Here is an 18,310-nt window from a genome sequence, read left to right on the forward strand (position 1 = left end):
TGTAGGGGTGAAACGGGCAGTCAATTGAAAAGTGTCGTAAGTGGCATCTGACGTAATTTGGGCGTCGTAAGTCCGAGGACTCCCTGTATTTTTGTTTGCCCTTTCATTTAATTTAAACGGAATTAGCTCATGATCACTCAAACCAAGGTTTTCCCCTACAACCAGTTCTTCTATGAGGTCCTCATTACTCACCAATACCAAGTCTAAAATGGCATCACCTCTTGTAAGTTCAGCAACTATTTGGTGAAGAAATCTGTGAGTAAGGCTAAGATTTTGTCACGGATATTTTTAGTAAAAGTCGGGCACAGGTCACGGGCAATAAAGAAAAATTCACGGAAGCACATGACCTGTCCTTGACTTTTACTAAAAATATGATAAAATGGGAAGGAGCTGGGCAGATGCCTGGTGGCTGGGAGCTCCAGGGCCCCTCCCACACCTGCAGCTGGGAGCTCCAGGCCCCCCTCCCCCCACCTGTGGCTGGGAGCTGCAGGGTCCCCCTGCTGCCACTGCGGAAATCCCCCTGCAACCGCAGCAGCAGCTGGGTAGCTCAGGGGTCCCCCATGCCGCCACCAGCGGCTGGGTAGCTGTGGGGATCCCCCTGCCACTGGCGGCTGTGGGGAGCTGCTGGGGTCCCCCATGCTGAACGTGGCAGCCGGGGAGCTGCAGGGTGCCCCCCCCGTCCATGGCGGCTGGGAGCTTTGGGGCACCGCTGCCTCAGGTGGTTGGGGTACCTCACAGCTCCCTGCCATTGCGGGAGGCTGTGGGACCCTGCAGCTTCAAGCTGCCAGGGCTGAAGTCATGGATTCCATAGCCTTATCTATGAACTATCACATCCAGGAAAATCTGGGCCCTACTATTATTAGTAGCACTTGTCCTCTAATCTATATCTGAGAAGTCAAAATCTCCCATAATCACACAATTCCCAGTAGTATTTATTTCATTAAAGACTTTAATCCAAATTGGATCCTGGGGGTCTTTAGCACACCCCAAGCACTATCCTAGGGGAACCTCTGGTAGCTTCCTTCCCCAAAGTGATATTGTCAAACTGACTCTGTCTTATCCATTCCATCACATCTGTTGTTCTCATTGTTCTCCTGTGCTTCAATTTAATTTGTAACCACCTTGTGGCAGGGACTATAGCCTGGATCCACAAAGGTATTTAGGCTCCTAATCTCCAGATTTAGGCACCTAAATCCTATTTTTATCATAGACTATCAGGGCTGGAAGGGACCTCAGGAGGTCATCTAGTCCAACCCCCTGCTCAAAGCAGGACTAATCCCCAGACAGATTTTTGCCCCAGATCCCTAAATGGCCCCCTCAAGGATTGAACTCACAACCTTGTTCAAACCACTGAGCTATCCCTCCCCCCACTGCGATCCATAAAACTTCTGCTTGGCTGCCACTAACCCTGTAAATGCCTAAACTCACTCAGCACCTTAGTTTTCATTGTAAATGTTCCCTAGAAGCCTATGTCATTGCCTCTGAGAATGCACACACCTGCCTCTCTCTAGGTCTCCAGCTGCCTATCTCCACCTAAAGCTCAGAGCGATCCATGAAGTGGGTAGCGAGAGGTATTTCTCCACCTAACTCACACACAGGGCCCAATCTGGTAGGTGTGCTCATAGGCCTCCTAATTCCATACACTGGCCACAGGGGCAAGGGAGAGAAAGAGCGCTCCCCCCCCCCACTTACTTATAACCTTTATGTCTGTGGTTAGGGTACTCACCCAGGATGTGGGAAATCCCTGGTTCAGGTCCCCTCCTGCTTGAGGAGAAGGGATTTGAACTTGGAGGAATGCTCTAACCACTGGACTCTGGGCTATTCTGATATGGGCTCCCTCAATCTCTCCTGTTGAAGTTGTTCCACTTTAATTAAATATCAATTGGGCCAGAGAAAAAGTAAGAGTGACTCTATAATCTAGTGGTTAGAGCACTCACCTGAGAGATGGTAGATCCCTGTTCAAATCCCTTCTCATCAGGCAGAGTAGGGACTTGAAGTGGTGAATTCTCTAATCCAGGGGTCTCAAACTCAAATGACCATGAGGGCCACATGAGGACTAGTACATTGGCCCGAGGGCCGCATTACTGACACCTCCCCCCTGCTGCCCTCGGCCCCGCCCCCACTCCACCCCTTCCATGAGGCCCCGCCCCTGCCCCGCCTCTTCCCACCCCTTCCCTGCCCCCCATTCCAACCCCTTCCCCGAAATCCCCACCCCAACTCTGCCCCCTCCCTGCCCCCAGGGGGTGTAGGAGGGGTGTGGGGTGTGGTGGGGGCTCAGGGCAGGGAGTTGGGGTGTGGGGTGCAGGAGGGGTGAGGGGTACAGAAAGGGGTCAGGGTGCGGCAGGGGGCTCAGGGCAGGGGGTTGGGGTGCAAGAGGGGTGTGGGGTGCAGCAGGGGGCTCAGGGCAGGGGGTCGGGGTGCAGGAGGTGTACGGGGTGCGGCAGGGGGCTCAGGGCAGTGGGTTGGGGTGCAAGAGGAGTGCAGGGTGCGGCAGGGGGTCGGGGTGCAGGAGGGGTACGGGGTGTGGCAGGGGGATCAGGGCAGTGGGTTGGGGTGCAAGACGAGTGTGGGGTGCGGCGGGGGGCTCAGGGCAGTGGGTTGGGGTGCAAGAGGAGTGCGGGGTGCAGCAGGGGGTTCAGGGCAGGGGGTCGGGGTGCAGGGTGCGGCAGGGGGCTCAGGGCAGGGGTCAGGGTACAGGAGGGGTGCAGGGTATGGCAGGGGGTCGGGGTGCAGGGTGTGGCAGGGGGCTCAGGGCAGGGGGTTCGGCTGCAGGAGGGGTTGGGGGGGCAGGATCTGGCCCGGCGTGTACCGGGGGCAGGGCAGGCTCCCTGCCTCCCTGCCTGTCTGCTCTGCCCCCGCAAGAGGCTGGAACGTGGGGAAGGGGGGGCGGAGGGGCTGTGTGTTTCTGTTGCTTGAGGCACCGCCACCAGCAGCTCCCATTGGCCGCGGTTCCCCGTTCCCGGCCAATTGGAGCTGCTGGGGCGCTGCCTGAAGCAACAGCCACACACAGCCCCTCCGCCCCCCCTTCCCATGTTCCAGCCTCTTCCCGGAGCTGCGCAGGGCAGGGCAGGCAGGCAGGGAGCATGCCCTGCCCCCGGTGCATGTCCGGCCAGAGCCGCTCTGGTAAACACTGGGGGAGGGGAGGGGGCTGCAAGGGGCTCGCGGGCTGCAGAAGATCACCCCGCGTGTTTGAGACCCCTGCTCTAATCCCTGGGCTAGCCTTTATACATGAGGGAGGAGTGCCTCCTCCTACTGCTGTTAGGCAGCCTTCTCCTCCTTCCCACTCAGCTGTTAGGCAGCAATTGAGCATACGTACTGGATTGTGCCTTGCACATAAGCTAGGCAGAGGAGCACCTATCTTCCCTTGATTTGTGGCTTGCTAGCAGAGCTAGACACCTCCCTGCAGCCTGGGACTTAGGTGCCTATCTCCCTGAGAGGGGCAGGGCTTAGGACATCCCCCATTGGCTAATTTAGGCAGCTCCTGCCCCGTGTCCTGGCTTTTGGGGATTGCATTCTAAGGCGCTTGCCTCTCCCCATTCATTGTATAGGTACCGAGGTGCCTAACTCAGGCTTTGCGGATCCCAATGCTGTTCCTGTGATTTTCCAGTGTTGTTCCTATTAGCCAGGATGGGCAGGGATGGTGTCCCTAGCTTCTGTTTGCCAGAATCTGGGAATGGGTGACAGGGGATAGATCACTTGATGATTGCCTGTTCTATTCATTTCCTCTGGGGTACCTGGCATTGGCCAGTGTCGGAAGACAGGATACTGGGCTAGATGGACCTTTGGTCTGACCCAGTATGGCCACTCTTATGTTCTAGGTGCCTAAAAGTTGGGTGCTGCAACACTTAACTCCCTTTGTGGATCTGGGCCTGTATCTTCTGTCTGTACAGCACCATGCACACAGATAGTATTTAATAAATAATACAGAATTGGTGTCCCACCATGGGGTTAGCTAAGGTAGCAAAGCTATTGTGGGACATTTCTGTGTGCTATTAAACAGTTGGTGCCTTTCACCCCAAAAGTGGCTGCATTTCTGCAGTGGCCAAAGTCATCCCAGTATATCACAGAAATGTTGCGCATCAGTTTGATCTCGCACTTGATTATTGCAACTTCCTTCTCTGACATCTTCCCTATACTCAAATACCCTTCTGCTACATTCTGTTCAAAATGCTGCTGTTAAGCCTATCTTCTTCCCCCTTTATTAAGATCAGGGGCTTTGGGGAACTGAGGGGACACAAAAAAAATTACCTGTGTCCCAGGGTTCCTCCCTGAGAATGCCACCCATTCGCCTCAGTGGATGGGAAACTTGATGGGCCTGGAGGTGACTGGGACAGATCCAGTTAGCTGATTGGTCCCTTGTCCTTGCCTTTCCTTAATTTAAACCCTAGCCCAGGCCACGTGGAGCCTCTTGTTGCTCCGTTCAAGCAGCCCCTCCCTGCCCACCCAGTATTAGTTTCCTCGGAGACGTGTTTTGCAGATGCTGTGGGTCTGACTGATTGCCTGTTTCGGGGTCAGGACAGACTTTTTTCTTCCCATAGGGGCCAAATCAGCAGAGGCCCGGGGAATTTTTCACCTTCCTCACAGCATACTGGAGGTGCAGTTAAGTTAAATAGGATTTATTAATTAGAGATAGCACTTGGTAAGGGTGTTAGTTTGTGGTAACTTGTGGCTACTTTCCAGTGTGGCTAGAAGGAACAGTTCCCAGTACTAAAAGATGTGGGCTTTTGCTGATAGGCCTTATGCTCATGGGATAGGGGGATACTTTGTGGCCTCATGAGGAGGTGGAATCAGAAGAGCAAGCTGAGTCCTAGGGGTAGGGTGAGGACAGTGTGACAGGGTTCTTGGAGTGCAACCTGGACTGTGGGACTGCTGAGCCTTCTCTTCCACCAAGCTGGGGTATCCCACTGACTCTGTGATGCTGTTGCAAAAATCACAAACCTCTGGCAGGTATTGCACTTACACAGACATCCACAGGCAGGGACACATCCAGCTGAGTTATATAAATGATCTCTCAGCCACTCATGAACCAACAATAGAGAGGCTCCAGCCAATTCTCCAGCTCCCCAGCCTTGCTCCCCACAACTGTATTGTCTTGCCCTGGTCAGAAGCCTGATCAGTGTAAGTTCATTATCTAGTCCACCCCTCGCTCAATGTGGAGAGGACACACACTAGCCTTTGTAAACTGATCTGAGATTTCCCAAGCACGTCAACCAAAACACACTGTTTTAGGTAATAAATCTGTTTTATATATTAACTACAGAAAGGTAGATTTTAAGTGATTATAAGTAGCAGGCATATAAATTAGAGTTGGTTATTTAAGAAACAAAAATAAATTTGCAGTCTGAGTTCTACAAACTAAACAGGATTTGAATCACGCAGCATCTCACCCTGAAGAGGGAGAGATAGCTCAGTGGTTTGAGCATTAGCCTGCTACACCCAGGGTTGTAAATTCAACCCTTAAGGGGGCCATTTAGGGATCTGGGGCAAAAATCTGTCTGGGGATTGGTCCTGCTTTGAACAGGGGGTTGGACTAGATGATCTTCTGAGGTCCCGTCCAACCCTGATATTCTATGATCTAAGATGGTACAAACAGGTCACAGATCCTCAAATGCAGGTTGGAGCTTCCAGCCTGGGACCACCCTCCCCCATTCAAAGTCTTTGTCCTCCAGGTGTTGGAGGGGGGAAGGGAGGCCAAGTGATCATATCCCTTCCCCCCTTTTATAGTTTCTTCGAGCTTGCTGGAAAGATCTATGCTTGTGACGTGGGAGTCTCATAGACTCATAGACTTTAAGGTCAGAAGGTACCATTATGATCATCTAGTCTGACCTCCCGCATGATGCAGGCCACAAAAGCTGACCCACCCACTCCTGGAATAATTCTCTCCCTTGACTCAGCTGTTGAAGTCCCCAAATCATGATTTAAAGACTTCAAGTCGCAGAGAATCCTCCAGCCAGCGACCCCTGCCCCATGCTGCGGAGGAAGGCGAAAAACCTCCAGGGCCTCTGCCAATCTACCCTGGAGGAAAATGCCTTCCCGACCCCAAATATGGCGATCAGCTGAACCCCGAGCATGCGGGCAAGATTCTCCAGCCAGACCCACCCCCATTGGTCAGGCATTCTCCATTGTTTATGTACTTTCTCTGAGAAACCTTCTGGAATGGCTGCTGGAAGTGTGGGTTCCCTTTAATGGGCCATCAGCTTGTCTGGCTACTCCATTGTCATACCTGAAATGCTTGTTGTTCCCAACCTCACAAAATGTTTCAGTAACACGCATATAGCAAAACTTCATAACTCCACATACAATGATAGCACATACAATCCAACAGGATATTTATGTTCAACAGATCAAGACTTTTAAAAAGATACCTCACAAGGCAAACTTTGTACAAAACATATAATTATATCACACTGGTGAATATGGGGGTTCCAGGATGCTACTCTGAGGCGAAGAGTGTCACAGATTGTTTACCCCAAGTTATGGGTTAGATGGCTCGGAGCCCTGCAACCCCTGCACTGCATCCACTTAAAATACCTGGTAGGTGAAAGTCTGGGTGAATAGCGCCCCTCCTATGGTAAATTTAACACAGTTGCAGCCTACCATTTACATTTACAGTTGCAGCCTACCATTTCCTGATGGTTACTGAGCACTGAAGTTGTGGGTATTATCTACCTTCTGGCTAGATACAACCCTAAGATGTACTTTTAAAAACTAATTATATGTATTGCTATTTTTGATAATTGTGTGTATTTATCATTCCTCCGAGTGTTTCTTTGAAGTCCCACTAAACTGCATCTGTGCACCTGAGATATTAGGGGGAATAAGTGAGGACTGGGGCTGGTCTATATCTGCTTCCCTGCTTTATATTCTCATTCACAAAGGAGCTTGTGTTTGTTCTTTTTGTCCTGTGGATATTGTACAATCTGATTCCCACTTCCGGGCTGTCTGGGCTCCCCTCACCCACATTCAATCTTGGGGTCTCCCTCCAATCCCGCCGTGCTCTTCCTCTATAATATCATAGCGGGCAAGAAGCGGATTGGAGGATGAAGAGAAAGTTCTGATTAAAACCATTAAATCCTATCGAATAATCTCCCCTCCCTTCCCCCTTCCGTGCTCTGTCGCCAAGCCTCCTGTGCTATTTGTGATGTTGAAAGGAAGGCAGGGGGAAGTGTGTGCATGTGCGCGAGAGACTCAAGCCACCCTCCCCATCCATCTGGTGTCCTGGAGCTGCAGCGACTTCCCAGATGTGCTCCTCTCAATCCTTTCTCCCTGTTTTCTCTCACTGGCATCCCATCTAATTCTCAGCTCAAGTAGCACTGGAGACTTGGCACCTGGCCCACTCCCCATCCCAGCCTGTAGTGGATGCTCATGGTCTCGCCCAGGCCCATCTGTTGCATTAGACCTGGGTACCAGCCCAAGACACCAGCTTTCAAAGGGGAAGAATCATGCAGATTTTCCCCAAACAGATGCAGAGTTCCCCTTCCCTGGGAAAGTGCATCACATCAGCTTGGGGGAACATTCCCTGTTCTTGCAGCACACACACCGCCCCAACGCCCAGGGCAGCCGACATCCAAACCGCATCTGAGCAAAGAGTGCTATATGTATCCTCTTGTCTGAGAATCTCCACTGCTGGTGCTGCCGAAAGCCTGTCTGTATGGCTGGCTCTGCCTTTGTTGGTCTGTCTCTCCCTGCATCCTCTCCCCCTTGCTCTGTGTGTCTGGCTTTGTATCATTGCCTTTCTCTCTGTTCCTGTGTTTCGTTTTTTTCTCTCTCCTTCCCTCCCCCGAGCCTGTCTCCTTTTGTGCTGGTGCTGTCCCTTCCCTGCTCCCCCCATACCCTCTGCCACCTGACTCGCCATTCCCCAAACTTGTCACTGATACAAGTCAGTGGCGGGGCGCTCCAGCCTCCCCATCGGAACTCGTTCCGAAAGATAAGCAGGCACAAGGGGGAGGGGAGGAGGAGCGGGGAAAATGGGTCAGTGTCTCCAAGCCTGAGCAGTGCCCAGCTGAGCCGTACTGGCATTCTGACACCATGCCAAGAGACATGAGCAGACCGAGGCCGACAGAAAGGGAGGCACTTGTGCGTTTCCTGACTGTGCCTTCTCCTCTAGTGCTGCCTTTGACTTAATGGGAAGAGGCAGCACTCTCTGCCCCCCGAGGCACTGTGGCTCCAGCCCTCTGTGCTGGCATTGGGTACCAGGAATTGAGGAGGGCTCCACTCATGCTTTCTTCCAGGGTGTTGGGACCATGCAGCTGATCAGGCTGCGCTGTCCCCGCTGAGCAGGGTGGTAGGAGTTGACTGGTACAGGTAGGTATTTTCTGTGGCTGGTTGAACTTGCAGTGGAGTCAGACTAAAGGCACGTGTGTATGTACCAGTTTGGGGGGGTGGGGGGGGGGAGATCAGGCTGGGATTTCCTCCATGACTGTCCCAGGTGAGTAGTGTTCACTAACAGAAACTGCTCAGGGTCACAACGCAGGGGAAAAGAGCATGGACCCTTGGTTATTCCTCCACGGGGAGAGGAGAATTAAGCTTACTCTTAGGGTAGCATGAGACATGGAAGATCTGATCAGGCTGTGAAGGGGGGGGAGATGTGGGATCCTGCAATGGGCCATTGAACAGGCAGGGCTGGGCTGTTTGTGTGGAATGTCAGCCCCTGGGCTCGCTGTGACTGCTGGAGCAGAAGGAGATGGGCTTTTAAATATTCAGATGCCAGTTGAATTTGTCTTCTAGCTCTCTCAGACTTAACTCTTGCCATCCTGATCATCGAAAGACGGGGGAGGGGAAATGCTTGTGAAAACACTATTTAGGTTGGCAGTGACCAAACATTGTTCCCATCTGAGGGCTCCTGTGTGAAATGAGTTGGTAGTTCTCAGTCAGTGTCATAGAGAGATAGATGTCCATATCACAAATAACCACCTCCATGACCCTCTTTACTGGAGCCGGGACTCCCTCCCTTCCCCCCTGAAGGGAGTCTCTCCAAGAGCAGGTGAGCAGGGGTTGGGGGCAGTATGGGCGGGGAGGCAGGAATTCCCCTGCTGCTGCCCCTGCCCACAGTGAACCTGCTCTGTGGATACAGAGAGGCCATTTGTCTCTAGTGCTGTCAATCCAGCCCCTTTGACTAAGGTTGAAAATGAAAAATGTAAGTACCTAGAAATTTTAGGTCATGGTGATTTTTCTCCAATTATTTTTTCATTAGGAAGGTGGGGGAGGTTTGAACATCTGTGAATCACATTTAATCTCCACAAATCAGCTTTGCCTGCAGTATGATTTCATGTTGCTATTTTTCCTCTTGACTGGCAATAGGAGAGTAGGAATCCCAGAGGCATAGAAATGGGGGTATCCAGCCAGTGTGATCCCCTTCCAGCTGGCTCTGCCCCCATCCCTCCTGGAAATCCCGGCATGAGCCCCTAGTTTCATGCAGGACAATGTAATGATTATTTTGTCCCACTGAATAATTAAAAAATAGGCTAGAGCCCTCTCCCAGTGGTGCTCAGGATTCCTTTCTCTGTCAACTCCATAGCTCTTGAATTGCTGCCTCTGTCCTTGGGGCTAAGAGGAATGGTTGGGTCTCTGTCCACACAGATTTTTTTTTTTTTTTTTTGGTGTGGCCTTCACTATTTCTGCTTCAAACCTATTTCCCAGGTGCCTCGCCCAGAGGGGACAATGTCCCTCATCATTTCACCTCCGCTTCACTGATCAGTTCTGAAATCAGACGCTGCCTGGAGGCAAAGATCCCTCCCTTCTAGCTCCCCTCCTGCACCTGGCAGACAGAGTGGCTGCCACAACCAACGGGAGTTTGCCTGTGACTTGACATTTTAGTTTGCCCCTGGTTTGAGAAGAAATTGCAGGTGGGGAGGGGGCCTTCATGTGTGTAATGTATTCAGTGAGCCAGGCTACAGCAGATTACATCAGCCATCACCCTGCTTATATGTTAAACAAGACAATACAAAAGAAGGATGTAACAAAACTGTCTCATGTGAAAATGTTCCCTTTTCCCTGGGATTTGGCTTAATAGTGAAGGGCACAAGTAACCAATATTGTCAGGATCTCTGAGTAGTATACCCTTGAATTTATTATCTACAAAGTAGGTACAAAATCTTCAACAAATGACACACAAACACACTCCCCAGAGTCTGTGTGTGCAAGGCAAGAACCTATATTGCTTGTCTATGGGACACAGCTTATTTCAGTGCGTAGAGGACCGGCCTAGGTGTCAGGAAGCTCAGACACTAATCTGGTGTGTGACATTAGTCAAGTCACTTACCTTCCGTGCTTCACTTCCCACATTTGTAAAGTAGAAATGATCGTACTTAGCCCATCTTTCTAAAGCATTTTGAGCTCCAAGGGTAAAAGGTGCTAAGTACGGTCATTGCTGGGAAGCGCTTATATTCTGTGGCCATGAGTGCTATAGTAAATCCTAGGGTGGATGATGATCTCTCCCCAAGGAATTCCAGGAGACCAAACAGAGCTTTCCACCTAGGCTAAAAAAGGGGCTCTTTGCATTTCACTTCACCTGCTGCTCCTCATAGCATTCCCCTTCAGCCTCTTTTAAACTCTGTTTATTGCTGTACAAACATGGTCTGGAGAGAGGATTGCTGCTCCTTCTGGACCTTCTCTGGCCCCTTCCAAACACACCTGAGAACAAACAGTAGTTACTGATTACACACAAATCAGGGGCCTGCTGTCCAGGGGGCAAATTGAGGTGGTTTAGTAAGAGGGTCCTTTTCCCTGGGGTGGCTGCCATATTGTATGCCAGAATCTGTAAGCTTTCATAAAAAAAAAAAAAAAAAAAAAAAAAAAAAAAGAGTCTGGCCTTTATGGTTGTGAAGATAACATTGCAAGCAAGAATCATGTGTAACCAATGCAGTGATGTCAATTAAAGCCTGCTGGCAGCCGGAAGAAAAGGTTCTGAGAGGTATGGACTGCCCCTTTTCATTATAAAGGGGTGTTAATGTCTGCAGCCTGCACATGCATTTAAGTGCAGCCTTGTTAACTAGTGGACTGCTGCTCAAAGTGAACACAAAGGAGAGCGACAATCATAGTCTGAAGATTTGCACAATGTACTGTGTAGTGGCATCGGATTTTGTATCATGAGTAAATGGAGCTTTGGGTAGGGTTGCCAACTTTCTACTCACACAAAACCGAACACCCTCTGCCCTGCCCCTCTTCCAAGCCCTCCCCATGCCCCACCCCTTTGCCTAGCCCCCCACCACCACTCCATCCCCCTGCCCCTCTGTTGCTCGCTCTCCCCAACTTCACTCATTCACTCATTTTCACCTGGCTGGCTCAGGGGGCTGGGATGCAAGAGGGGTTGAGGGCCCTGTCTGGAGGTGCGGGCTCTGGGTTGGGGCTGAGGATGAGGGGTTTGGGGTGCAGGAGGGTGCTCTGAGCTGGGATTGAGAGGTTTGGAGGGCAGGAAGGGGATCAGGGCTGGGGCAGGGGGTTGGGGCGTGGGGCATCCAGGCTTCAGGTAGTGCTTACCTCAAGCAGCTCCTGGCCAATGGGAGCTGCGGGGGTGGCACTTGGGGCAGGGGCAGTGCGTGGAGCCTCCCTGGCTGCCCCTACAAGTAGGAGCTGGAGGGGGGACATGCCGGCTGCTTCCCGGGAGCCGCACAGCGTGGAGGCTAAGCAGGGAGCCTCCAGCCCTGCTGCGTGGCGGCTCCAACCGGACAGTGAATGGCCCACCAGGATCTCTTTTCGACCGGGTGTTCTGGTTGAAAACCAAATACCTGGTCAACCTAGCTCTGGGAGACTATCACAATGTACTGTTCTCCCAGTCTGCCTCTGGCCCATCTTCTGCCCATTCCTAGCCCCCATGTCTCTAACTGTGGATGACAATGCGGCTGCTGAACCAACAGTCTGTAACAAATATTATTTTGTACAAAGAAACAAATTGGCCATCACAGTGAGTGCTTCCAGATACCAGGCCTGAGACATCAGTGTCACTGCACTGAGGTCCATGGAGTTATATTGGTGGAAAAGTGGTGTAACTAAGTGAAGATTAAGGGCCATTGTTCACACTCCACTGTCTTCTGTTTCTTAAAGCTGCAGAGCAGCCACATGGAACCCTAAATAGGGAAGAAATTCAGTCCTCACAAAAAAAGAAAGATTACCAGACACAGAGAAACACTGAAGATCCATGATATTCATTGCTGGTGTCAAGATTGTAGGGGAATCCCGTTTTTCCAGTTTAAGCAGCTGCAATGGGTATACAGATCTCTGACACTGCTGATCCATGCTTTGCTTAGGGGTAGAGGCAGTTTCCACTTCATATGAAAAATGTTACTGTTAGATTGAGGCCTTGCAAGGGCATGATGTCACCCACTAGTTTTATTCTTGATCAGAGTTCAACAAAATACTGATGGCTGTTGGCAACTCATCAATTACTAAATAAATGAATTTGTCACTTTCATAAATATTGTAACAAAGCCATGTCCAACTCTAGGATGTCAAGGTTGTCATTATTCCACACACTAGACCACTCAGAATTTCATAGCAATGACAGAGATTTAACTCAGAACCTCCTACTCCAAAGCCCATGTTCTTCACTTCTTGAACTTTAATAACTAACTAACATTCTATTTGACGTATAGTGCCTATGGCACACAGGTGAACATTTCTGATTCCATCCAACAGAGGTCCTGGTGCTCATAACTAACCTTGACGCGTTCATTACACAATAATGTAATTTTATTTTGTGTATGTCCTTGAAGTTTCTCAAATAATAAACAGAGTTAAATATAGAATCATAGAAGAATAAAGTTGGAAGAGACCTCAGGAGGTCTAGTCCAACCCCCTGCTCAAAGCAGGACCAACACCAACTAAATCATCCCAGCCAGGGCTTTGTCAAGCCGGGCCTTAAAAACCTCTAAGGATGGAGATTCCACCACCTCCCTAGGTAACCCATTCCAGTGCTTCACCACCCTCCTAGTGAAATAGTGTTTCCTAATATCCAACCTAGACCTCCCCTACTGCAACTTGAGACCATTGCTCCTTGTTCTGTCATCTGCCACCACTGAGAACAGCTTATCTCCATCCTTTTTGGAACCCCCCCGCTTCAGGTAGTTGAAGGCTGCTATCAAATCCCCTCACACTCTTCTCTTCTGCAGACTAAATAAGCCCCAGTTCTCTCAACCTCTCCTCATAAGTTATGTGCCCCAGCCCCCTAATCATTTCCGTTTCCCTCCCCTGGACTATCTCCAATTTGTCCACATCCTTTCAGTAGTGGGGGGCCCAAAACTGGACACAGTACTCCAGATGTGGCCTCACCAGTGTCAAATAGAGGGGAATAATCACTTCCCTTGATCTGCTGGCAATGCTCCTTCTAATGCAGCCCGATATGCCGTTAGCCTTCTTGGCAACAAGGGCACACTGTTGACTCATATCCAGCTTCTTGTCTACTGTAATCCCCAGGTCCTTTTCTGTAGAACTGCTGCTTAGCCAGTCGGTCCCCAGCCTGTAGCAGTGCATGGGATTCTTCCATCCTAAGTGCAGAACTCTGCACTTGTTCTCGTTGAACCTCATCAGATTTCTTTTGGCCCAATCCTCCAATTTGCCTAGGTCACTCTGGACCCTATCCCTACCTTCCAGCATATCTACCTCTCCCCCCAGCTTAGTGTCATCTGTGAACTTGCCAAGGGTGCAAACCATCCCATCATCCAGATCATTAATAAAGATGTTGAACAAAACTGGCCCCAGGACCAACCCCTGGGGCACTCCGCTTGATACTGGCTGCCAACTAGATATCAAGCTGTTGATCACTACCCACTGGATCTAGCCAGCTTTCTATCCACCTTATAGTCCATTCATCCAATCCATACTTCTTTAACTTGCTGGCAAGAATACTGTGGGAGACCGTATCAAAAGCTTTGCTAAAGGCAAGGTATATCATGTCCACAGAGCCAATCAGGTTGGTCAGGCATGACTTGCCCTTGGTGAATCCATGTTGACTGTTTCTGATCACCTTCCTCTCCTCCAAGTGCTTCAGAATGGATTCCTTGAGGGCCTGCTTCATGATTTTTCCGGAGACTGAGGTGAGGCTGACTGGTCTGTAGTTCCCCAGATTCTCCTTCTTCCCTTTTTTAAAGATGGGCACTATATTTGCCTTTTTCCAATCATCCGGGACCTCCACTGATCACTATGAGTTTTCAAAGATAATGGACAATGGCTCTGCAATCACATCAGCCAACTCCCTCAGCACCCTCAAATTCATTGCATCCGGCCCCATGGACTTGTGCATGTGTCCAGTTTTTCTAAATAGTCCTTAACCTGTTCTTTCACCACTGAGGGCTGCTCACCTCCTCCCCTTACTGTGCTGCCCAGTGCAGCAGCCTGGGAGCTGATCTTGTCTGTGAAGTCTGAGGCAAAAAAAGCATTGAGTATTTCAGTTTTTTCCACATCATCTGTCACTATGTTGCCTCCCACATTCAGTAAGTGTACCACACTTTCTCTGACCTTCTTGTTGTTGCTAACATACCTGTAAAAACCCTTCTTGTTACTCTTCACATCCTTTGCTAGCTGCAACTCCAATTGTGCTTTGGTCTTCCTGATTACATCCCTGCCTGCTTGATCAATATTTTTATACTCCTCCCTAGTCATCTGTCCAAGTTTCAGCCAGTGGACAGCGTATTGTAAAGATGACAAGAAAGAGCAGTTCAAAGATATTGTCTAGGGAATGAATTTAAAGCATTCAGTCCTAAGATCAAAATCAGATGTTTCCAGATGATATTTGAAATGATATGGTGAGTTAATAAAGTGGAGAGGTTTGGGGACACTGTTCCTGACAGCAGGAGTTGCAGAAAAAAAGGCTTTCACACCAAGTGTTCAGATTGTGTAAAAGATTATCCAGGGAGGGAAAAAGTAGATAAAGTCTGAGAGGTCAGCGAGTTCTGGTGTCATGATATGTGAAAAAACAGGCCTTTTTAAACAGGAAGTGCATATTAAAGAACATGGCTGCAATTTGAGAACAAACAAATAGACTTCCACAGAGCTTGTGTGCCAGTGTTGTCTCCCTTACTTGCAAGGAACCACACTCTGCCTAGAACTTTGTATAGCATATAGAGACATCTAGTGGGTGAGTAAGATGCTGGAAGTCAACATAGAATTACATCTGGTGTACTGTATCCCATGTGACTTAATTTATCCTCCCCCCCTTTTATAGATGCACCTGCCATCAATCCTGGCTGTTCTTGCAATAAAAACAGGTGGAACAATAAAGACAATGTTATTTGTGAGGAAAGACAGAGACCATTAAGTTTGCCACTAGCAATCCACTAAGCTTTATTTACACTGTTTGAATTGTACACATCCAACTTCCTGTTCAGGATTCTGGGTAGTTGTGGTGCAAATGGCACTTCCTGTATTAAGTAGTATTACAATTAGAATTATAACTAGAAGACATCCAAAACTGATCTAAATGTATTCCTTCATTACTCTCCTCATATATATGACCTACCTAGTCTTATCATAGGAAAGGTGGATTGCTTTGACCTTGACCATGCAAGCTCATTCAGGGGCTTGTTCTGTCCTGTGGCTGGGAATGTGTTTTTACTAGGCTAACCATTTATACATCTATTCTGTGGAGACCTTAATGAGTTGGTGTTAGGTAACATTTCTGGTGGATTCTGAGCAGTGAGCAAATTGTTTTGTTTTACCCCCAGTTTATGCAGAGATGCCAGCAATACTTTCTTGGGTGGTGCAATAGGACAATGATTAGTCATTAGTGATTTTTCTTGCAATTTCCCTTGCTAGTGTTAGTGCCAGCTAGTTCTGGAATTTCCATAGTCTCAGGGCATGAAACCATTTCAGTGTCCTTTTCCACAGCTGGAACTAGCCCAGGGAGAATCTTATTTTCTCCTGAAATTCTCAGTAGATGGTTTACATGTATTCTGTGGTCTAAACCAAGAACACAGGGGCCTTGGCTACACCATAACATTTAACTGAATTTCTAAGCAAAGTGTGACACAGAAGGCTCTTAAGTGGGTTTGTGTGTACATGCTGCATATGTCAGCCTTGCCTGCAACCTGCTTCTTCCTGAACAAGAATGTAGCACTTTTTTTCCCTGTGTACATAGGGCCCATACTGTATATTGAATACAGAATATTAAGATATATAAGCAGGGGAATATTTAGTAGGAGCCAGGAGGTGGTATTACCTCTGTATACAACATTGGCAAGACCATTTCCGGAATACAACGTCCAGTTCTGGGGTCCATGATTCAAAAGGGTGTTTGAACAACAGGAAAGAGTTCAGAAAAGAGTTACAAGAATGGTTTTGGGTCAGGGGAACTGGCCTTTCAGTGAGAGACTAAAGCTCACTCTATTTAGTTTATCAAAGAACGTTAAGAGGTTACCTGATCATGGTCTATAAGTGCTTACGTGGGAAGAAGATTTCTGCTAGTTAGAGGGCTCTTTAACAGACAAAGGTATAACCAGATCCAATGGCTAGAGACAAAAACTAGACTAGGAATAAGGCAGAAATTTTAAGTGAGCATAATTAACCATTGGAACAGTTTACCATGGGATGTAGTGGGTTCTTTATCACTTGAAACCTTTACATGAAAATTAATTATCTTTCTAAAAAGATCACTCTAGCGCAACCAGAAGTTATGAGCTTGATGCAGGAATCACTGGGTGAAATTCTATGGCCTGTGGTGTACAGGAGGTCAGACTAGATGATCACAGTGGTCCCTTCTGGCCTTAAAATCTATGAAAGTGAGCTGCATTTTCTTCTGTCTTGCACATCAGCTGGACTGCTGACTACATTCCAGTAGAGGAAACAAAGTGGAGAATGATATATGAGCCAGAAAAGAACCAACTGAATCTCGAAGACCAGGCAGAATTTCCAGGGCTGGCAGTTAGGGAAAAAGAAATCTTGTAAACAGAAGCACATTCAATCGTGCCACGATGTCATTTTTACAGAGTGACATCTTTGTGAATAATCATGGTGCAGTAGTCACTCCTTACACATCTCAGTGACTACATGGGTTGTAAATAATTCCGAGCAATAATTTTCAGTGGAGATGGGAGCTGGGATTCCCTCAATACACCAAGCCATTCCTAAGGTTATTTATTGTTGTTATTCCATGCAATATGTCCACTTCCGGTGCATGTCTTACACTTTTTGATACGTACAGCTGTATGTATATTCCCCACACACACACACAGCTCCCCCTCCATCTATCACATTTTATTTCTCCTGGTCCTGCTTTCCTCCCCCCCGAGTTGTTTTGCTCATGGAAACCCATCAGGGAGATTCTTCATTATAGTGGAATAAGACAGCATTCTCACCCTACTCCTAACATAAGGTACATGTGTTATGTCTGGTCCAAGCTTACCTCCTTCCTGGGAATTTACTTGATTGTGAACTTAAACAACAACCACCAAACAGAAACCTCAGACTAAGCTTTCTCCTGAATGTGGCTGTTCATTGGATTTTCCTTTGCCTCAGAGGGAAACTCGAACCGGTTTTATTCTGAACTGGACCTAGAAAGACCCACCTGCTAGCATGAGTCAGCAGAAATAGGGCTTTAGCACCTGACATGTGGGTGACTCAGCACATGAGCCCTGCATTGCCACGTGGCATCCTAGAACCTGCTATCATATTATAAATAGGGGGTTGGTTTTGCTGTATTGCACTCTTTACTCAGCTTGTGTTCCTATGTGGTAGATTTCCATGCTAGTTTCAGTGTTACTCTCTTAGCCATCTCCATTGCTAATGCTCCTTGGCCAGTAATAGAAGTCAAATCTATTTCAGATAATAAAACCCTTTCTCTGAACCATCCACAAATGAATCCACCTTGAAGCTCCTAGTCCGTTCCAGATTGGGGATTTCAAGAGAGGTTTAAGAAATCACATTGAGATGGGAGGCCTGCTACCGCCACTTCAACTTTAATGGCAGTCTCAGTCATTAGTGGGGATGAGAAATGGCATATATCCCAGCTCAAAGGAGGTAATGCCTGACCTGCCGTGGGGTGACAAACTGCACAGTCAGTCAGTACAGGATTCTCCCAGCAGCAGTGTGGTCTCAGCCTGAAGGAGAATGTGTTCTTTCTGGGATCTGGAGTAATTGGTTCCCCCTTTTCATCTGTCACTGTTTTCTTTCCCATAGCCTGTCCCACTGGTTCCTTTAAAGCATATGTGGGAGATGCCACCTGCAGACTCTGCCCCACCCACAGCCACGCTCCAGCGCCAGGCTCCAGCGAATGTGCCTGCCAAAGCCGATACTACCGCTCTGCTTCGGACACATCTGACACCCCCTGCACTGGTAAGTGTTTGGGTAGAGTGTGTGAGGGGAGCAAGAGGGATGGCCAATA

At 48.8% G+C, this 18,310-nt stretch overlaps 1 protein-coding gene across 1 annotated transcript in view; it reads left to right on the forward strand.

Annotated features, from left to right (window-relative positions):
• LOC135882850 (ephrin type-B receptor 5) overlaps nt 1-18,310 on the forward strand; it is a 128,898-nt gene that overhangs the window by 69,334 nt on the left and 41,254 nt on the right. The window contains exon 4 of the mRNA XM_065409881.1: nt 18,106-18,261. Coding sequence (XP_065265953.1) covers nt 18,106-18,261 — 156 coding nt within the window. The remainder of the gene's footprint in view (nt 1-18,105; nt 18,262-18,310) is intronic.

This window comes from Emys orbicularis, chromosome 1 (assembly GCF_028017835.1).
Source record: "Emys orbicularis isolate rEmyOrb1 chromosome 1, rEmyOrb1.hap1, whole genome shotgun sequence".
NCBI classification, from domain to species: Eukaryota; Metazoa; Chordata; order Testudines; family Emydidae; genus Emys; species Emys orbicularis.